A 23,511-nucleotide genomic window follows, 5' to 3' on the forward strand; every position below is an offset into this window, starting at 1 on the left:
ATGGTGGCATGCAATTCACAAAATTCTGTACTTACATTTAAACTGTCTCCAATCTCATCACTACAAATAACATTGCAATAAATAGCTATGGGATAAGTTCCTAAAAGTAATAAGCTTTTTGAGTCAAAGAAAAACTGTGTGATTTTTGTCACAATGACAAACTATCTTCCACAGAGGTTACCTACTGATTTACACATATACATGTAATAATGAGCTTGGTTCCCCTCGACCTTGTCAATATAGCGCTATTGAATACTTTGACCTCTGCCAGTCTGATAGGTGAAAAGTACCCCATTGTAGTTTTGGAATACACTTCTCTTATAAGCGAAGTTGAACTGCTGCTGCTTTTTTTTTTTTTACTTCTAAGGGTCATTTGTGTTTCCAAGAACTGTCTATTCATAACCTTTTCTCATTTTCCACTTGGTTATTTATCTTTGGTTATCTATATTAATCAGCCTCATGTATGTGATATGAATTGCAAATACGTTTTTCTATACCTTTTTTTCACTTTTGTATAAGCACATATGTTGATGTTTCAATATACTCATATAACCTAGTACTCTGTTCAATTCTTATTCCAATTGGTAGAGGAATACCAACATCAAGACGTGTATAACATCCAGATTAGATTAGATCAAGTTTTTCTGTCCAGCCTTTTGAACCTCCCTGTATACTCCCTTTACAGAAAAGATCTCAGTTTATAACCAGCTCTCTTATTCTGATAGAAAATCTGTTTCTCCCACTACACTCTAAGCCCCACAAGGTCTATGTCACTGTTCACCACTGTAATCCAAATGTCACAACACAGTACCAAGCATGCAGCCTATGCTCGGTATTTGTCAACCAGATGGTAGAATGAATGGAGAGAGTGGGTAAAGGGCACAAAGAAAGAAAAGGAAGAAGGAAAGACTTCTTTATTTGCACTATAAAGTCTAGAAGAAGTCACAGCTAACTATAACACTGTTAACTCTGCCTGAGGGGTAGGATTTTTAGAATGTTCCTTTTTTTTTTCTTTTGGTTTATCTGTAATTTCTTTCTGCTAAAATGAACATTTGGTTATTTTATAATTTAAAAAGAAAATAATTGTCCAACTCATCATTATAGCAGTAACTAACGCTTATATAGTTGTACCTACATGTAAGGTATCACGTTGAATACTTTACATTAATCTTCGTGACACTTTACATTTTAACCTAACAACTACACTATACAGTTGATATATATTATCATTCCCATTTTATAATGAGGAAACAGGCAAAAAGAAGCTAACTAACTTGACTAACATTACAAAGTTAGAAAGTGGCAGAGTCAATATTTGAACACAGATGCTCTAACTCCAGAGTCCATACTACCTCTAAGTGTCTAGTATTCTAAAAGAGATTTTGGAAGTTATAGTGATTCATGCCAAGTATATAGCACAATTTAACTATTTAAGATGGAAAAAAAGTGAGAAAAGAATGTGAGGCGGGCTTCCCTGGTGGCGCAGTGGTTGAGAGTCCGCCTGCCGATGCAGGGGACGCGGGTTCGTGCCCCGGTCTGGAAAGATCCCACATGCCGCGGAGCGGCTGGGCCCATGAGCCATGGCCGCTGGGCCTGCGCGTCCGGAGCCTGTGCTCCACAACGGGAGAGGCCACAACAGTGAGAGGCCCGCGTACCGCAAAAAAAAAAAAAAAAAAAAAAAAAGAATGTGAGGCAATTTCTCTTCTATGATATTTGCCTCTATATTTTCCCTTCCTTTAATAACGAATTATCCCTTAAGTAATGTAGAATCTTACAGCATGCTAAAGACTTTTATGTAAATTTCATACAATTCTCATAATAACCCCATGACTCCAAAAGGACTAGTATCTATATTTCTACTTCCGAAATGAAGATGCTGAGGCTACAAGAGGCTAAAAACAATACAATCACTAAGATGCAGTTGCTAGAGCTATAACACAAATCCAAATGTTTTTCACTTTCATAAAGACGTTCCTAGTTTTACATTATACATGGTGGTAGGTTTTGGTTTTACTTATCTACCTTTTCCTACTTTGCTAAGAGTTTTTGTTCTATAGGAATGGATGTTGACTAAATATCTATTTAGCACCTAATGAGATGATCAGAGGATTTTTTTTTAAATTATTATTATAGATAATTTCAACAGATTTTCTAATATAAAACTATACTTGCATTCCTAAGAGGCATCCCTTTGTTATCACATATTATCCTTGAAAAAGAGTACTGGATTCTACTGGCTAGTGTTTTATTTAGGAATTTTCTATCATTGTTTTTTTACCTAATCCATGTTTGGAAACAACCCAAATAATCACTAAAAAAAAGGTTGGAAAAAAATAAGCTGTAGCATACCAATTCAACAAAATACCTAGAGTGGTTAAAATTAGATCTAGACATATTAAAATATTTAAGATATACCGTTAATTTAAAAACAGTAAACCACTGAACAGTATATATAGCACAATACAGTTTTTTCCAATAAACATACACATGATTATAAACAGAGTGAAATCTAGAAAGATAGATATCATATTATTTAAAATGTTACTTCTGAATAGGTTTTAGTCATTTAAAATTTTCTCTTTTGTTTATTTGAACAACTGTATAATAAAGTAGGTATTATTTGTCAATTTTTTGGATTTGTTTCTTTAAACTAATGCTCTATCTAACTCAACCTACTATGGTTTTTTTAGGCAACCAGTTCTCAAACTTTTGGTTTCAGAATCCCTTTACACTCTTCAAAACTGAGAACCTCCAAGAGCTTATATGTATGTAAGTTGTATTTACCAATATTTATTGTATTAGAAATTAAGAGACATTTTTTTCTTTTTAATTTATCTTTATTTGTTACAACTTTTAAAGCAGAATGTGACTTGAGCACTACGTCTCCATTCACAAAACTTGCTCCAAGTCACTTTTCAAACAGCTTTACAACATGCCTAGATAGGCTTATAATTTTGCTACTCTCAACAACACTTTTCTTTGGAAAACAAGCCCTATGTATGGACAGTGACTCCCATCAAGTTGGTTCAGTTGAACATACTAATTTCTAGGGGCCTGGCACATGCAGTCAATACAGGCGATGGAAGGTTTAAAAAGTAAATCCCAGAAGATGAAAGTTGCTTTAAAAAGTATTTTCTTTTAAACACCAAGGTATATACTTCAGAACACTTCATTTTTAAAACACAAGAATACACAAGTACACATTCCATCCGCCGTCAGAGCAATGACATCAGCCCCCGTCAGGTAACCCCTATCAAATATCACTGTCTACTCACGAGAGAATAAGAGCAAGAAAGGGACAAATTGTGTCCTAGTATTGTTATAAAAATAGTTTTGACTTTCTGGACCTCTTCAAAGAGTGTCAGGGATCCCCAGGTACCCCTGGGCCACAATTTGCAATCTGCTGCTTTTTTCTTTTTCTTCCTCTTCTACACCATTCTCATCTCTCCTGTAACTGCTTTAGAATTTCCATAGCATAAAGAAACAAAAACATTCAGGACTACAAAAGTTGCTGATCCTAAATTTAATGCTACTCTAGTGTCTTACAAGAGCTAATGAGCATTTCCCAAGTTAAAAAAGCATTTATTACTAATTGGCAAAATCTGACCGATTTCCTAATACTGATTATGTAATGTTAATAAAAAAAGATTTGAATGTGCTGAATTCTATTTAGTCAGATGATGGCACTGTTTTGAAATGTATTGATTTTATGAATAAAATGGTATCTAACACTGTAATGCAGCTTTTTATTAATCAAATATTAAGCAGGTAGTATCTAAATTGATTTTTACTTCATTATAGACTAATTAGTATCTGTCTAAAGAAAGAGTAGGTATAAGCAAAAATGGCTCAAATCAGTGGTTCCAAACTATTTGTAGAAGCGGTACCTTTTTAAAAAAAACTTGAGTGAATCAAACAAGACATAAAATCAAACCTATTTTTCTTTTCTATCCTGGGGCACCCACCTAGCCTACCTCTGCAGGACAGTCCAAAAATCACTAGCTAATATCACTAAGATGGAACTCCTATTTAAAATTCAGACACTGTGTTCAAAAATTTAATTATACACACTCAATCAGATCCCTCTTCAACAGCTGTTGTAAAATTACCTTCCTTAGGTCCCAAGGACAGAGGTTTTGAACTGTGCTCTCACTATCCAGATTCATGTCTACTTCAAATCACTTTACAAACCATATTGTGAAATAGAACATTTCTCCCACCACCTTAAGCTATCATTTTCTCTCATTTTTGCCTAATTAACCCATGGTTCACCACTTATCCTTCCAAACACCTATGATCCTTTTTTTCTTCTCCGTTTCCCATCACCATCCCAGATCCTGTGTTATTTCCACAGTCAGCTGGCTATACTCCCTCCATTCTTCTATCTTCAACTGATACTAGTATTATCTCTGCCTCTGAAACTACTTTCATCATCTAACTTCTGTCATCTATCTGTTAAATTTGATCAAAACACCTGTGTTTGGTTTTCTGATAACACAGATCACATCCTATAGTTAGCAACCCAACGTTAGGTTAACACTAGTATAGTCTGAAGAGTACCATTCACTCTTTTCTTAGAAAGTGCTCTGAAAAAATCAGGTGGGATGAATACTGAGGAAAGCTCAAAAGACAGTCTCAGAAACAGATCTGTTTTCACTTGTAAGCAGAGAAAGAAAACATTTAATGAACTTAAAAGAGAATCTTGATACTTCATTTCTTTAAATAATTGAAATGTTAATTTTCTTAAAACTGTCAGTTTTATTAAAATTGACACATGTGAAAGGAACTATTATTCCCTATTCTTTTATAGAAGAAATCCTAACCATGCCAATATACCACTTTCACTATTTTGAATGTCCAAGAATCCAACAGTTTGGTTATTGTTTTGTTTTGGTTGTTGTCATGTAGAACAGCACAGTGTTTGAAGGAAAAAATGGAAAAAAAATTTAAAAACCAGTTCCAAGACAGTAAGACTTACAGAAAATGGAACTGTGCAAACTGTACAACTCCTTAGGTAAATTGTGTAGAAGCACTTTCTTCCCGACAGAATAGTCTGACATACTAAAACAAAAAGGTGACGTGAGTTCCCTTCCCAAATAGTGGCTGTGCTTAGAATACAGCCAGCAATGAACATTTGCTGAATATACTAGAGTTAAACCATAAGAAACTTCCAATATCCAAACTGTTTTTGACCAACAAAATGGCAATTTCTTGTGTTCCAATTTAATATCAATCTTAACATGAGAAAGAGGAAAAGGTACTGTGAAGAAATGAACTCAAGTGAACTCATGCCCAGCTTGTGAGTAGAGGAGGTCCCAAGCCCCTCTAGGGACCCTGCCACCACCTCAGGGCATTAATGTCCTCCTGCAGACCTTCTCTGTGTTTCATAAACACACGTTTCAGATTTCGAAGCAATCCCAATTTCATGTTAAGTCTATCCCTTTTCAATAAAGGTAAGTTAAAGTTAATGATAATAAATAATAAAGCTTTAGAAAGAAAGATATCTGCTTTCCCAAATAGAGAGGTAGACTTATAATCAGGATATTTATATTTTTGGCCCCATGTGGCAATATGGTACATTGTCTTATAAGAGAACTGGAATAATGTCAGAAGACCAAAATTTATAGACCTGTTCTACTACAAACTGTGTGATTTGGGTTAGCCAACCCCTTTCAGTCTCAGGTTCCTCATCTGCAAAATGGGAACAATTCCATACAGGCTTGCTAATAAGACAATATAAGGAGCACATAATAGGAACTCAACAAATTATTCCCTTCTCTGACACAATTCTCTTTCCATTTAAAAAACTGTATGTTTCTCACAACAGTAGCTGGTCACCAAATGCCTCCCCCCAGCAACTATATTATAATTCCCAATTCCATACTTTTCTCATAAAGTTCCTCTCATCTGGAAAGGGTCCCCTCCAAGAGTAGTGATTTTAAAGAAGCCTTCAACCACTATTCCTGACCTCGCCTATCAATTAGCATTTATTAGGTCCTAATAACTTTACTGCTATTTTTCAATACCGTTTATATTCTGATAAAAGGAGCCAACTCTCTAGATATGTTCAGTATTAGCTGTGGATTAACAGTGACAGATTATTCTGAACCTAAAGCTCTCTTTCCGCTTTGATGCAATATCCTTTTACATCTCTTCCTGCTTAGTCATTGCCTGAAGAACGTTTGCGTTCTTTGGAATTATAATGCTTAACCATGAAGATCCCTGAATGGGAAAACGAAAAAAGTTCAAAATTCTGTAATATACCATTCATTCACATACTTACTTTTATAGGAAAATTAGTAATTTATAAAAAGTAAGATGCCCCAGAATGTTTTGTTGCTTTACTTACAGGGCACATCAAGGACACCCGAAGGCTAGTGGTAGCAATTTCACTATCAGGATCCGCAGTAAGTTTTTCTTTAACTTTAGGAGAGAAAATCAATAATAAAAACACAGTTTAAAAAATTAATTGTCACATATGAACAGAATTATAGAAATATATATATATATCATCTTATATAGTTTCCCAAACACTTCAAATAGATCAAGAAACTACAAAAACAAAACAAAACAAACAAAATGTTAAGTATTAATGTATTGAAAACACAACCATACTTCCAGTATTAGGTTAAAGAATTACAAACTTTAGATGACATGTTTAATTGAATTTTTAAAATTTCTTTTTAAAAGTAAAATTGCAGGTGAGGGAAGAGTTTCAAAGCAGAAAGCTGTTTAAGACTAAAGAACAATACAACAATTAGGAAAGGAACTTGGAAGGCAGCTATCCTCTGAGCTTCAATGCTTTTCTAAAACACATTCATGACTGTTTTTAATTTGGGAGTACTGGTAATTTCCAACAATTGTTAAATTAGTAAACAGAAAAGGTAAAACATTCTTACACTTCCTTTAACTATTGAAAACTACTATGGATGTGGGAATGTCTGTGATCTTAATCATCACGTAATGTATACAAGTTATTGTCTATACACGCTAATGAAGACATACACCGCCTTCAGATGCCTAATGCTCAACACCACGATAGGGAGAACAGGACTGGAAGTAGAGACAGTGGAACCTGAGTGGGGTAAAAAAAAACTATGGAAGAGCTTCCATGGCTTTCAGCTCTAGGCAGGAAGATCAATACTGTACTGTTTGAGATGAGGAATGGCTTGAGTATAAGAAACAAAATACCATTTCAACAGCCCTACTTGGTTCCCTTTTCAACCTATAGATCCCCTTCTCCTTTCTGGTTCATTCAGTGATAATGGGAGGTAACTGGGAGAAAAATATTCTCTTTCCCCCCCCAAAAAATGTCTTGTTCAATTAACTTCAATTACTGAACTGAATTATTTACAGTTTGGGTTAAGACTTTTTTTTCTCTGCCTATTATTATACAGTAGGAAAGCAAAGTACAAAATAAAACATCTCAGAAGGCAAATATTATTGTTGATGGATATCAACATTTCTTTTGCAAAAAGACCTTTTTTAGTTAGAAGTTTTTAAATGTAGATCACACTACACACCGGAGGTTTTGAAGACTTGAATTCCTATTCTCAAGTCAACGTAGGCATCAAAACTGCCATCAACCTGACATTTACTTAAATAACTTCTTATGAAAAGGTGAAAAATCAGATTAGTTGAGATTTAAAATTAATCCTCTTGGGAGTGGTTTCTAAGAGAAGATAGGGCTCCATTCTTAGAGTATTTTTAATTCATAATTCATTTTAGGTTTCTAATAATTGTTCCCAAATTGTTCCTGTATGGAGGTATATGTGAGGCTTTTAAAATTTCCATTGAAAGCATCTCATATGCTCAGTCTTACAAACATTACTTACTTAGTGCTCTGGAATGATCAGGGTTTCTAATACCTTTCATTTTTAATCTCTGTAATAACATGGCTGATGTGAGCTGTCGTACAAGATATACAGACATGGAGTAATTCTACAAAGAAAGATAATCTGTATTAAAGACGAGAGATAATAGTCTATTTACATAAAACACTTGTCTAAGAAGCTCTGCTTTCTAAAAATAACATTCAAAATAACTTCCACAGGACGGTCAATGACTGGGAAGGGAACAAAATCAACTCAGCTACTTTAGGGAAGATAAACGCTTCATCATCTCAGTGATTGAGATATTTCTCAATCACTTATAACTTTAAAACATCTATGTAAAAGATAAAATGGCTCAGATCAGTGGTTTTCAAACTGTGTTTCTAACTTAGCAAAACTGGTGCTTTAGGGGCCACCTTGGTATAAATGAGAATGCACTCTCCCATGCCCACTTCTAACTAGAATTTTCTGTTTTTATGTAACGGGGCTCTCATAATATATTCATTGAAAAATGAGTTCCACTGCAGAAACAAAGTTCAAACACCTGTGGTCTAAATTAACATTTCACATCCAGAGTTCCACAGTTCTAATTCTGGCAGACACTTGCTACATGGCTTTAGGCAAATCACTCATATGAACCCCAAGTCAGCTTTCTTTTGAGAAAAAAATCTGACAATTCCTGTTCCCAAACATTTTACTAGGGCATTTTACTAGGGAAGGGGAAGCTACTATAGTACATAAGACACATGAAGAAACTATAAAAATCAAAAAGACAGGGCCAGAAAATAATAGCATCCAATCCTATACTCTCTTAGATCTGGCACAAAGGAACTTTCATTAGCTATTTATAAAGCTATGAAGAGATGATATACAATTTTACCTAAATGCTAAAAACCTACTTTACCATTTCATTACATTCATTCATTCAATCAATTCTACAATAAACAAAATACTTTTAAAAGTTGCCAAACCAAATACTTTAAATATCATTTTTAATGTCCTGTAACAGTCCTTTCAAATATCTGAATACCCACTACAGTGTGCAAATTTAAGTCAATTAATCATTATAATTACAAGGAAAGAATATTATTCCCATTATGTGGCAAAAAAAACCCCACACCTGTCAGGCATTCAATGTCTGCAATCTTTTACTCAAAAAATCTGTAAGTTCATAATCATTTCAAAAAGATACCCTACTCTTCTGTTCAAATTCCTCTCACTAAGCTTTAAAGCATTAATACTTGCTCAGTTAACAATGTCCCTTATATTTGCATATAACACCCATTCTCGAGATTTTATTTATTCTTTATAATAAGCAGGCCTCAGGGAATTAAGCAATTTGGCCAAAATCAAGCAATTTGCCAACTTGGGACTAAGCCAAGATTTCCCAAATCCTTATCCAGTGGTTTACCACTGTACATTCAGTTCACACAAAGAAAAAATATTAGGGATCAGTGTCTTATGATAAAAAAGTTAGAGTAAAAATTCAGAAATGAGAGCTCAAGAGAACAATCATTAAAGAGATCCTTATGTCTGTACAGTCAATACAAAAATATTCTTTATATCCAGCTCTGCAATTACCTTGGTGATAAAACCAAATAATTCTGGCTACAAACATGACTCAACTTCTCCATCCACAAAGAGGAATACTATCCTTTATTTCTATGAAACAGCAACATTAAAGCTGATGTTCAGAAGTTAACTGAAATCTCTTGCCATTCTATTATTTCAGTTATATAAACAAGCAGTTCTAAAATGGAAATCCCTTGTATTAATCAGTATCTCATAATTGACAAAATGCATTTTGAGACTAAGCATCAGCAGAAACCCAGGTTTATCAACTTAAAAATACAGAGGAAATAATATAAATCTAAGTAAATATTTTCATATGGATGCCCACATGTTATTTGAAGTATCAGCTGTTCATATAAAGGCTGGAACAGATTATTTCTAATCACAACATGAGTACATTTTAACCAAATATTGATCTTCTCCAAAGCCTGAGAAAGCTTTCTTTGTTCCTCTTTAAAAATATATAACATTACCCCAAATTCCCAGTTTCTTGAAATACTACTTAAACACACATAAACACAATTGTGATTAACCATTAACTTAAGAAATACTGTAATGATACTTATTTCCTTTCTAAGAAAATAAAGAGATGATACTCAGGAAACCTTAAAGTTTTAACCTTGAAAATCTCTACATCTCTACCCTGAACTGAAAATTACTGCTTTTGGGGGTTACAAACAGAAAACTGAATGAGCTGGAGCTAGTAGCCTAAGAAAAAACAAAGTAAATCAACACCTAGTGGGAACACTTTCATGCTGCCCAGAGAAAAGAATCTTTACCTTTCCAATTTCTGACGCCCAAGAAATGGAAATCTGGTTTGGCACAGCTGAGGATAATCTAACTAAAGATGTAATATTCAAAGGGCGTCCAGGGCGCTTCTGTTCAATCCCATTTTTAGGTGGTGGTGCATAGCCCTATAACCAAGAAAGAAAAATAATTTTAAATTCTCTGTAGAGGAGCAAACATTTTCTCCAAGACGAGTACAGTATCTTGCCTAATTTCAGTCACACTTAATTACTTTTATTTTATCCTGGAAATCACATAGTCCTCACCCTAGGGTCACCAATCCAAGGAAAATGACCTTCTAAAAATGTTACAAAATATTTCACAAATCCAGAAAAATACAACAAAAAATCCATGTTCCACTAAAATTAAAGATGCTGAGATCTTGCCATACTATGAATTTTTTTCCTTTTTTTAAACAATAAAGTTGCACCTCTTTATACTGATTCATCTCAGGAGCTCTAGGGGTGAGGGAGGGAAAACGAATTCTGGAAATTAAAAAAAAAAGTAAAGTCAGTGAATTTCAAAGCAATTATTAAAATCTTCTGAGTAATAAAAAAGCTCTCCACTGTCCTCTCTCCGAGTAGAACAGAGATTGCCATCTTTAAAACCAGGTCACGTTAACAAAAAAGAATAACCAATATTTCAACTGGCATTGAATTAGCTTGATGGCTATAATAAAACCGCTACTTATATATTTTTCTACTTTTTCTAGTAATTATTTGTTTTAAATAGTAAACAGTCTCACTTTTGATTTCACAGTACATGCAATTCAATTACCACAGGCCTTTTCAGTTTCTGATTTTCAAAACCAATATATTTTTTAGAAAATTAAAATTTCTTAACTGCGAAAACATCTACGTATTGAAAAGCACACACCATATTTCATTGACTCTAAGATGCCAATGATGCAATTTATGTACCACTGAGAAGGAAAAAACAGTAAGTAAGTTAATGATACAACCTAATGTACTTTTTTTCCTGCATACATATCAAGAAAACATAAGCAAAATGAACTGGCTAACATATATACAGGATATACAGATGAATCTTTTTTTTTTTTTTTTTTGGTGGTACGCGGGCCTCTCACTGCAGTGGCCTCTCCCGTTGCGGAGCACAGGCTCCGGACGCGCAGGCTCAGCGGCCATGGCTCACGGGCCCAGCCGCTCCGCGGCATGTGGGATCCTCCCAGACCGGGGCGCGAACCCGGTTCCCCTGCATCGGCAGGCGGACGCGCAACCACTGCGCCACCAGGGAAGCCCACAGATGAATCTTTTGAATCGTTTTTTCACTGTCATCAATGCATATGTTTTCCACATGATACTCTCCTATATGCCACCAAGAGCTCAAGATAAAAATACTTCTTAAAATTATATTCTACTCCACAAATATCTCTCAGATTTCCTTGCAAGTCACTGACACCCTCAGACTAACTGCAAGTGTTAATGCTGACACACCCTGGATATTAAGAGAACAAAAATTTCAAATAACAGCCAGGATTCACGAACCTTCCTTGAAATGTTCTCAAGTCATTTGTTGACTGAAAAACCGATGAAGGGCAGTTAACCAGTCATGCCATGGGAATAATAACATCAGGGTTGTACAAGTGCAGGCAACAACAATGCATTACAGCTGCCACCTGATCATCAGAAACTGTTAAGACACCTCTGGATTTTAAAGATGTCAAAACTATGCACCTTGGTAAAAATGAGACACAGTTTTGGTGGTATCACACAGCAGAGCCTAGGAAAACAGTCTATCACACTAGGGAACACCTTTCGCTGCCTTGTAGGAGGTAGGATAGTAATTATTAAGTGTGAATTCCCATGATAACTTGTAATCTACAACTTGCAACAAGACTTTGAAAATCATTGAGAACTGTCTGAGCAGAGGAATAGAAGACAAAGAGAAGAATGAAAATAACTTTCATTACACTATGGAAAAGGGAAATTGTGTGTGCGTGTGTGTGTGTAGAGGAGGATTATGCCCATCTAAAGTTGTTCAAGTGAAATAAAACAAAGAAGCAAACTCATAACAAAGTCCTCTTATAAAGACTAGGAATTGGTTCAATGAGCAACACACACAAGGCATTATCAACACCAATATCTGGGTAATTGTGAATGAAACCTTTGTTTTGCCTGTTTTGGGCCTGAAAGACAATTCTGTCTTCTGGTATGTCCACTAGTACGTTAACCAAATAAAAATAATGGCACAGGGTGTGCCAAAATGATAAAAACTCATGAACTAGTTAGACAATAAACTATGTAAATTGGAATGTGAGACACCCAGCAACAATGTTGTTAGTCAATTTGACAGAAGAGAGCAATAGAAGGGAAGAGAATAAAAGAGCATTGAACTAGACAATAAACTATGTAAATTGGAATGTGAGACACCCAGCAACAATGTTGTTAGTCAATTTGACAGAAGAGAGCAATAGAAGGGAAGAGAATAAAAGAGCATATAAGAATGAGGTGTTAGCAAATTCAAAACCAAATATGGTACTAGTCTTATTCACCAAAATATTTTAAATCTATTCTCTACCCCACATGACTAGTTTAATTTCACTGGTAATTCTGAGTTATCTGTATACTTATATTCTCCCTCTGACCAACAGTATCACCTCCAGTCAACCATCAGTTACCTGATTATTGAGAACAGGATATACAGTTGACCCTTAAACAACTCGGGGGCTGGGGCACTCACCCTCCACACAGTTGAAAATCCAAGTATAACTTACAGTCAGCCCTCTGAATATTCAGTTCCTCTGTACCCGAGGCACATGCAATACTGTAGTATTCACTACTGAAAATAACGCGGTATTTGGACCCGAGCAGTTCAAACCCATGTCGTTCAAGGGTCAACCGTAAACGCTGAGCCTTCACATATTTCTAACAATTTTCCATATCTAAAGCAAAAATAAAATTAAGTTCATCTGACAGGAGACCTTTGGAGTAAACCTAAAGCTTTCTAAATAAAGGCTGCTGGAGAGCCACTGAAAGATGTTTTCATCAGTCTCAACCTAACATTTCAATAAAAGATATACCTAAAGAACCTTTTCTGTTACATGCTCTGACAACACCCCATGTACTTGTAATTCTGACAAAAGTTGACAGTGTTGTTCCTTTAACATTTTCCCCCTAATTTTCTAATTACCATTACTACTTTAATATTACCAACATATTTACTATTTTACTTTGTATTATAAAAATTTTCAAACATACACAAGAGTAGAAAGAAGAGTAAAGTACCCACCAAACCACTTCAATAATCAACACGTTGCCAATCTTGTTTCATTTGCCTCTGGCCCAACCCGAGCCCACCACAAAATACATAATACCCCCCCCAAAATACATACCCCACACATATACACATTTATTTTTGCCCGAGTATTTAAATGCAAGTTCTAGACATGCCATTTGACCCATCCTTTTATATGCATCTTTAAAAGACCTTAAAAAAAAAAGACAGTATCACGACCTTAATTTAACCATAATTTAAAAAAACTGTCTAATATCTACTTTATAATCCAATTTCTCAACCGCCTCAGAGACGTCTTTTATCTTTTTATTACTGAAACTTTCAAACCTATACAAAAATAGGGAAAAAAAGTATAACAAATTCCCATATACCTATCATCCAATTCAATAATTTACTTATAAGCAGTCTTTACGCCCATCTCAGATTATTATATAAGGTATCCCAGACACATTACTTTATCCATACATAGTTTGGTATACATGATGTTCTTTTATAGTTTGAATCGGAATCCAAACTTGACCCTCACAGTGTGCTCAGTTGTTTCCGAAGTCTCCTTTATTCTATATTAAAGAATAATTTTTATTCTCTCCCACCCCTCTGCCTCTAATTCTACTCCTTTTCCGATGTTGTCGTTGGAGACCCCAGGGCTTCTGACCTGAAGAATGACCTCTTCTTCTGTATTAGACAGATTGCTTCCTCACAGTATGAAAGTGTGATACTCCCATGTTTTAAGCTGGTAATTAGTTGTACAGGCTTGACCAAATTCAGGTTCAAATTTTCAGGCACAAAAACTACGTAAGGAATGTTACGTTCTTCCTATTGTACCACATCATGAGGCAAAGAATGTCTGTTTGCCCCATTTTCAGTGATGTAAAGGTTGATCAGTTCAGCTGATGTAGGCCTGATCCTTCCACTATAAAGTTCCGCATCCAGCTTTGACCTAATGGTTTTAGTATCCATTGATGATGGTTACCTAGATCCATTATATGATTACGGGTTACAAAAAAAGTTTTTAAATCCATTCTTCCTTTTGCTTATATTAGTTGAAATCTTTCCATAAAGAACTTGACCACATCAACATTTGGTTACTCTGAAATCAATGATTCTCTCCCTTAACCAGTTTTCAGAGTAATGAGTTGATGTAACCTCCAATGGCTTATTTTAGCATAATTATAAACCCATTTATATATTTCATATTTTTTTTTTTTTTTTTTTTTTTTTTGCGGTACGCGGGCCTCTCACTGTCGTAGCCTCTCCCGCATGTAGGATCTTCCTGGACCAGGGCACGAACCTGTGTCCCCTGCATCAGCAGGCGGACTCTCAACCACTGCGCCACCAGGGAAGCACTATATTTGATAATTTTGAGTTCACCTAAGTATTATTATTAAGATGCCAATACTATCCCATCGTAGGCCAAGGGAATCTCTTCAAATTGGTGTGTATGTGTGTTTCAAAAGAAGAAAATATTGACTTTACTTCAGGCCAGATTTACTGTGAGGCAGACCGTCGGTGTAACTAATATATGCAGGAAAAAAATAATATATCAGGAAAAAGAAATCCACAAACTCAGAAAGAGAATACATTGAGACAATGGCACTAGTACTAATAAGTCTCCCGCTGCACCGAGAGGAAATACTTTAGGAGATCTTTGTCAGCTGAACTGTAAGCACACATTCTCTCCATTCTTTGGAATCTTTCCAAGAAATACTACCCCATGTCAACCCACCTCCACACCCCAACCTTACAGCTCCACAGGTTTACATAAATTTCTCAAAATCTGTTTAAAAGGAAAAATAATTCAGCCTCTCAAAATAACTCTCCAAGCAAAGAATTTTTCTCTCTTCTGCCCCTAAAAACATGTAATTTTCTCATATGGCTGTCAGTGTGGATGCTTGCAGTGCTTGAGTCAAAGGTGGAGGTGTGGGGAAGATTCTCAGAGGCAGTTTCACTTGTGTCTGTCCACTCTGCACTTATCGTTCTACAAGTCCTGCTATGAACTGCTTACTGTCATCCCTGTATCAAGAGACTGGAAAAATCAAGGCATAAAGGTGTCTTATAAAACTCAGCATCTTGATGTGGGTAAAACAGCACATAAACTGCTTTCATCACTATCTGACCCTTAAGAATCCAGGGACACATTGCTATTATCTAGGTAACACCATTTCCCATTCAGTTTACTCTTGTTCATCATGGATCCATAATGACTGCATACTGCAATAAGGTCATACACATAAACACTTGTTCCCAGACACAAATTCGAATTTATTCAGAGCTCTAATGGGAAATCCCATGACTTACTCCTCCAGGATCTGCTGTATGATAAACCAGGATCATGGGCAAGGACCACATGTCGAACTTCTTTGTGGCCTGTTGATGCTTCTTACAATTGGAACAAAGTCCCTGAAGATCTCCATGGTGGTGAAGAGCTCACTTCTTCTGAGGCAGCAGTACACTCACATGATTCTCATAAATCTGCTTCATGCTAGTAAAGGCTCCATATTACATTATCCCAAACAAGAGCAATTGTGGATCAAGGGGACGTCTCAGCAGTTTTTCATCAGCTGCATGTAAATTTATGTCAACTGTTCCATAGGAGTTCACAGGGCTGAAGACGAAAAACCTGGGAAAGACTGGCATCTGGTCTTTGGGATGGTCCTATTAGGGTCAGGCAAGTTCACCCTTGCCCCCACGATCACCCCATTGCCTTCTGTTTGTGAAATCTGTTTTGAAATCCTTTGTCCTAATGCTCACCTTTCTTCACCTCCCTCATAAGTGCTCCTGGAGCCACTGCAGGACTCTAGCTCCAGAGGTGAGTGCGAGACTCACCAGACAAAGGGTGTTTCACGTAGTAGCGGATGTGTTCACAAAGAGCCTAGTATAAGTACTCAGCGGTTAGTTAGTGCTTCTGGTAAGAAATCAGCAGTGACTGAGTAACAATGTCCCAGAGGAAGTGCTCAACTGCCTAATTTCTTCTCTCTCAAAAGTCCTGGAAGAATGACAAATTCAGAGCTATTCACAGTGGTGCTGTAGATCTCATGGATGAAAATATTATAGCAAAAATACTGGTCCACCTGGAAAGTTGTGTGGAACGCGTGTATATACATCTGTCACTATCATATTTTCTGAAGCAATGCCAGAGTTTAGGTAGAGCCTCACACATTTCAGACACGACCCCCCAGCACTGGCACATACAATACTGGATAGATCTTCAAGGTGGGTCTATAGACACCAAGAAGATCATCATAATTAGATATTTCTTCAAGGAGAATGAGAGAGTTAAATAGCAATAAAAGTCAAAGGTCAAAAGAAATCTTAGCCCATTGTGGACAAAGAAAATTGGATATGAAAAGCAATGGAAAATGTGCTATCATTCCAAAATCCCAGGTTTCCTTTGCTACACATCTGGCCACCCAGTGGAATCCTTCAGCTCCAAGTAAGGCTGCTTCTTCCCTTGGTTTAGATCGCTATATGATCCATCCAGATAAAAGACAGCTCCTGAGATCTATTGCTGCTAATAGCCAGAAACCCAAGAGACAAAATGTCCCACCTGGGTTTGAACATGCACAAGGCCATGTAAGCATTCCTCTCCACCATATCTGCTCAGCCTCTGAAATTTCCCCTTTCATCCCCAGAAAACTCTCGCTCATGATTTCAGCCTCACAGACATCTTTCAAAAAGAGTAGGCAGTGGTGCAGTATTGCTCAAGCCCTATAAAATGCATGAAACATGTTATTTCTCAGGTCTCTAAATCCACAGGCTACGTATGAGAGAAATGAGACTCGTGACAACCAAGAAGTCCGATCTTTGACTGGCAGGGTCGGCCTTGGCCATGGGCCATCTTCACTTTGGGCTTCAACTACAATCGCTTGGCCCCGGTACAGCCTGCTCACAGCTGTTGAGCATATACTTATTCCAGAGACAAGTCTTGTGCCCAGCAGGGATGCTAAACAGCTGCCCCATCTCTATCTCAACAGTCACATGGTATCTGCTTTGCTGAAATGGCAGCTTAACATAACGGTGGAATCACTCTTCTCACAGCACTTCTTCAGTTAAGATACATATCCACTCTGTAGGGCTTGAAAAACAGGCCAAGCTCTACTACTATTGTGATTAAGGCTTTACTTCCACACAGCTGTACCAAATTAGTAACTTAGTCCAAACCTCAGTGGAGACAGATACATAGTCCAGTTCAACAATTAACTGTTATATTAAGATTTGACTAACAGGATTTGAAGAGTCTGGAGCTATCTAACAGGTCAGAAACAGGCTATACACACTGAGAGAGAGAGTGTGTGTGTGTGTATCTCCCAGGTGCTGAAGCCCATATAATACTTCACTACTTAAACAATAGGTTGTCAATCAAATACCACTGCATCCATCCCCCAAGTGTGTGCACCATCAAGGCTCAAGCTCAGAATCCTTAATCTCCACGTCCAGTCGCTCTCAGCAGCCTCTAACTTTCATCATCTCATCCATGGCTGAGGCCCAGCTCACTCAGACATCCACTACAACATGCTGCCCTACATGTGCAGGTCCTGCCCTGCTACTGTTTGATATGATCTTAAGAGTCTTTCACAGCTTCCTCGCTTCCTGGCACAAGATGCTTCAAGCTCATCTTTTCCATCTCCCCCAAACCCGGAATCAGCCACTTCCCCAAGGAGCCATGAATCTCTCTAGTGGAAAACAGTATTTAATGCTGGGACTGTTCATTGGTACTAAGTGATCACTATTTCTAGGCCTTGTTAGTATTTATAATAAACTTACATACAAAAGCCTTGCGAATAAAAAGCAACTTACAGGCAAAGGAAACAGCTTCCCATTTACTTTTATACAGAGACTATTGGGATAGTTATCTTCTTGAGGGCAACTCGTCTCTGCCAGGCAAAGTCTGCATTAAAGAAAAAAAAGAAAAACTCTTAAATAGTGTACTCAAACATGCTTATGTACTTACAAATTCAGGACTATACACATATAGTTACGAGTATAAAATTAAAGTAACAAGAAAATTTCAAACTCACCTCAACTGAACTTGGACTGTATAATCTCTCCTACCACCTGGCAAAAAATCCCTGTTGGAAAGAGAAAAAAATTGGGTTAAGAAAACACAACTAGAATTCACAGAAACATTCTCAACAGAAAAAAGCATTATTGGTATCTTTACTCTTAGTCCTTAAAAAATGAACACTACCTTACCAATAGCACAAGGCTTAATTAAAACACTGTAGTGATGAAAGCCCTCATTTGCTTAACATTTAATCTTGTCTTTATGGCAATTTTAAAGTATTTTCAATTCATGGGAACTTTCACAATACAATTTTTATTTCAACAGACAACAGACTTGGTTAACAGGAAAAGGAGCGTGGTTCTAAAAGAGTTTAATAAATTAATTTGTTTACTTACAGGGGTTCTGAAGCCTTGGCTGAGCATGCTAATCACTTGCAAATTTTGTTTTAACATACAGGCCCACTCATCAGATATTCTTATCGGTTCTGAAGCACAGTCTGAGCATTAGTCATTTTTACGACTACTCAGGTGATTCTAATAAAGAACTAGGATAGAGAACTGGTGTCTAGAGTCTCAGAACCTCTACACCACAGCAACTTCATAACTATGTACCCGAATAAGGAAAGAGAATCTCTTAGAATTTCTAGATGAGAACCTCACAGAGTCCCATGTGAAATATCTCTGGGATGGAACCTCCTAAACCCTTGCCACTCAAAATGGAGTCCACGATGAAGCAGCATTGTAACTGCTTGGGAGCTTCTTAGTTAGAAATGCAGAATCTCAGGCCCCACCCCAAAACTACAGAATTAGAATCTGAATTTTAGTAAGATTCCCAAAGTGACATGTATTCACTTTACAGTTTAAGAAATCTTCTCCTTAGCCATTATCATAAATCTTGGACTGTGTCAGAGAGAAGATCATCAGAGATTAGTCCTGTCTTGAGAGTACATATAGCCCTCCATCTTGTTCCAACTTGCTTCTTACTGCTTCCAATTCTCTATGTTCACTGGAAGGCAGTAAAGCACAGTAGTGACCAGCCTGAGCTCTACAGTCCCAAACTGTATGACCCTGGGCAAATTACCTAACCTTTCTGTGCCTCAGTTACATCTGTTAAAGATGGAAAATTACTGCATCTACTTCATGAAGTTGTTGTGACAAACGTGTTAATGCTACATGTGAAGTGCCTGGATATAAGAAGTGCTCAACAAGTGTGAGCAGCTGGCTGCTATTACTGTTAACTGTTTCTCTTGCCAGTAGTAGCTTCCACATTTCTCAAATGCCTATTCAAAATATCCTAGACAACACTGACCTCTTGAGAGTAACTCATATCATTCTGCTCATTAAAATCAAGAAACACTGCAAAGTCTGGGCGCTGGAGCATCAAAGATAAATAAGACATAATATTTGCTCTCAAAGGTCTCATATGCTAGCAACAAATATATACAACTAAAATAATATGTGGTAAGTGTTACAGTACATTATGAAAAATAAGTGTCACAGAAAAGAGGGAAATTCAATTTTGTCTTGAAAGTTCAAGGCAGTTACCACAATCAGTCCAAACAAATTAGAAAACAGGGTTTGTACAGCAGTGGTTCTATTTTCACATAGAGAGACACACTTCCATCAGTAACAGTGGCTTCACTAGTAGGGTGATTCTCAACAGAAGGAAAGGTGAGTATCAACCAGAGATACATGGCAGAAACTTGTTAGGTTGGGAACATAATTTTCAAAAAGAGAAAAGACAAAAGACGAACCTAGAAAGATAAATGGGAGAATGTTATAAAGGGTTTTGAATGGTTCACTAAGGATTTATACTTTATTCCAGTAAGGGAAATTAACATAAAACTGGGAAATGCAATGTGTTACAGATCTTCACAAACGTGACGAGTAACGACTAAGCATCTTCTGACATTCATTTTCTGCCAGTCACTGCTCTAGGAACTTTCACATGTTGAACTCATTTATCAGATATAAAGGCATTTACTATATGCCAGGCACTGTGACAGGCTCTGAGAATATAAAAATGAGTAAGAGATGTTGGTTTCACTAAGAAGTTTGTAAATTCAAGTAGTCAAATAAATGCTTTAATAGAAAATAAGTACATGAGAGCAGTACAGAGAGAGACAAATGATGAATTTGGGGAAATGTGAAAAGGCATCACAGAAGAGGGAAGACTTGAACTGGCCCTTAAAACATAACTCAGGTTTGCCAAGCAGAGTAAGGAGGAAAAGGATATGCAAAGATGCACAGCTATGGAAGTCTAGCTACAGTATAGGCTGCTAAAGAAGAGTGAAAGGAGATGAGATGATTCAAAAACGTTTAGTAGATCCTACAGAGGCCACTTCTCCAAAGTCGAGAAACAAAACTAACCTACCACATATATAAAAATACAAATAGCAACTTAGACAAAATGAGGTGACAGAGGAACATTTTCCAGATGAAGGAACGAGATAAAACTCCAGAAGAAAAAGTAAGTGAAGCAGAGATAGGCAATCTACCCGAGAAAGAGTAATGATCGTAAGATAATCAAAGAAATTGGGAGAAGAATGGATGCACAGGGTGATAAGTTAGAAGTTTCTCACAGAGTTAAAAAATATAACAAACAACCAGAGATGAAGAATATAATAACTGAAATGAAAAATATACTAGAAGGAATCAACAAAAGACTAAATGATACAGAGGAATGGATCAGTGGGCTGGAAGACAGTAGCAGAAATCACTGCCACTGAACAGAAAAAAGAATAAACAGAAATGAGGATAGTTTAAGAGACCTCTGGAACATCAAAAATCACTAATAATTCACATTATAGGGGCCCCCAAAAGGAGAAGAGAAAGAGAAAGGGCCTGAGAACATATCTGAAGACACAACAGCTGAAAACTTCCTTAACGTGGAAAAGGAAGGAAAAATAAACAAATGGGACCTAATCAAATATAAAAGCTTTGGGCTTCCCTGGTGGCGCAGTGGTTGAGAATCCGCCTGCCGATGCAGGGGACACGGGTCCGTGCCCGGGTCCGGGAAGATCCCACATGCCGCGGAGCGGCTGGGCCCATGAGCCACGGCTGCTGAGCCTGCGCGTCCGGAGCCTGTACTCCGCGATGGGAGGGGCCACAGCAGTGACAGGCCCGCGTACCACACAAAAAAAATAATAATAAAAAATAAAAAATAAAAGCTTTTACAAAGCCAAGTAAACCATCCACAAAACAAAAAGACAATGTACGGAATGGCAGAAAATATTTGCAGATGATATGACTGATAAGGAATCAATATCCAACATTTATAAACAGCTCATACAACTCAACAACAAAAAAAAACCCGATTAAAAAAGGAACAGAACCGAACAGACGTTTTTCCAAAAAGGAAATGAAGATGGTCAACAACATTGTTAATCATCAGAGAAATGTAAATCAAAACTACAATGAGATATCACCTCACATGAGTCAGAAGGGCTATCATCAAAAAGTCTACAAATAATAAATGCTGGAGAAGGCGTGGAGGAAAAGGAACCCTCCTACACTGTTGGTGGGAATGCAAATTGGTGCAGCCACTATGGAGTACAGTGTGGAGGTTCCCTAAAAAACTAGAGTTACCATATGACCCAGCAATCCCACGTCCAGGCATATATCCAGAAAAGACAAACGCTCTTAATTCAAAAAGATACATGCACCCCAACGTTCACAGCAGCACTACAATAGTCAAGACATGGAAGCAACCTAAGTGTCCAGCAACAGATGAATGGATAAAGAAGATACACATAGACACACACACACACACAAACACAATGGAATATTACTCAGCCATAAAAAAAGAATAAAATATTGTCATTTGCAGCAACATGGGTGGACCAAGAGATTATCATACTAAGTGAAGGAAGTCAGAGAGAGAAAGACAAATATTATATACCACTTATATGTGGAATCTAAAAAAAAATAAAACACAAATGAACTTATCTACAAAACAGAAAACAAACTAACAGACATAGAAAACACTTATGGTTACCAAAAGGGAAAGGGGGCTAGGGGTAGGGATAAATTAAGAGTATGGGATTAATAGATAACAAGGATTTACAGTATAGCACATGGAACTATATTCAATATCTTGTAACAACCTATAATGGAAAAGAATCTAAAAAAGATACATATATATCTGAAAACTTAGCTGCACCCCCCCCCGAAACTGACGCAATACTGTAAATCAACTATACTTCAATTTAAAAAATTAAATTTAAAAAAAAAGAAGATGAGTAGAGTAGGATGTTGAAGAGAATTGTCAAGCAATGGAGTATGGACTTCATAAGGTTTTTAAGCACAAGAAAGAAAAAACTACAGGGTTTTTAAGCACAAGAAAGAAAAAACTGAATGGGCTTTAGAAAGATCACTTGGTCAGCTGGGAGAGTCAGGAGGTCATTACAATTGTAGAGGCAAAGGATGGGGGCTTGAAAGTTATTTAAACATAAATATCACTGAATGATATTTAGGGATAAAAACTGACAGGACTCAATGACTGACTAGATACAGGAAGGTAGGATAAGGGGACCTAGGATGGTACCCAGGTTTCGGAATGGTGCAACTGGATGGATGGTGATGCTACTCACCAGGATAAGCAGAGGTAGAGCCAGCTATGGCATTCAACCCCCAACCACTGAGTGAGGTGGTGATTATTTTTCCAATTTTACACACTGGGTAAATAAGATTCAATAGGCTTTAGGAACTTACCTAGGGGCATACAGACTTAAGTGATTGAGCCAGAATTCACATTCCAATTGATACTACTCTAAAGACCATGCTAACTCCCTCAAAGGCAGAGTTAATTCAAGTTTTAAATCTTGAAAGAGACATAAAAGAAGGATCAACAGTGTAGCAAACTGAGGGGATGTGGTAGATGAAGTATGGGATAATACAAAGAGGCCTGTCCAGGCAGATCCCATGCCATTAATGAAATACGCAATAGACTGAAATATGTACTAAGCAAAAATCTCTTTGAAGCCAGTTAATTTAAAAAAAGCACATTCACGGATAATATCACAGAGCAGTGAGAAGAGAATCACACACTGCTTTCGGGAAC

The 23,511-nt window shown here is 36.9% G+C and overlaps 1 protein-coding gene across 17 annotated transcripts in view; it reads right to left on the bottom strand.

Annotated features, from left to right (window-relative positions):
- Positions 1–23,511, bottom strand: part of PIAS2 (protein inhibitor of activated STAT 2) — a 102,260-nt gene that overhangs the window by 42,259 nt on the left and 36,490 nt on the right. For all 17 annotated transcript variants that reach the window (XR_008615995.1, XR_003677284.2, XR_003677286.2 and 14 more), the window contains 5 exons: positions 18,464–18,514; positions 18,243–18,333; positions 10,184–10,318; positions 7,836–7,941; positions 6,350–6,423 (listed from right to left, as the gene is read on the bottom strand). Coding sequence is in view for 12 of the 17 variants with exons in the window: in XM_055080648.1 (XP_054936623.1) it covers positions 6,350–6,423; positions 7,836–7,941; positions 10,184–10,318; positions 18,243–18,333; positions 18,464–18,514 (457 nt within the window). In the remaining 5 variants the exon portion in view is untranslated. The remainder of the gene's footprint in view (positions 1–6,349; positions 6,424–7,835; positions 7,942–10,183; positions 10,319–18,242; positions 18,334–18,463; positions 18,515–23,511) is intronic.

The sequence above is a fragment of the Physeter macrocephalus genome, chromosome 19 (genome assembly GCF_002837175.3).
Source record: "Physeter macrocephalus isolate SW-GA chromosome 19, ASM283717v5, whole genome shotgun sequence".
Taxonomy (NCBI): Eukaryota; Metazoa; Chordata; class Mammalia; order Artiodactyla; family Physeteridae; genus Physeter; species Physeter macrocephalus.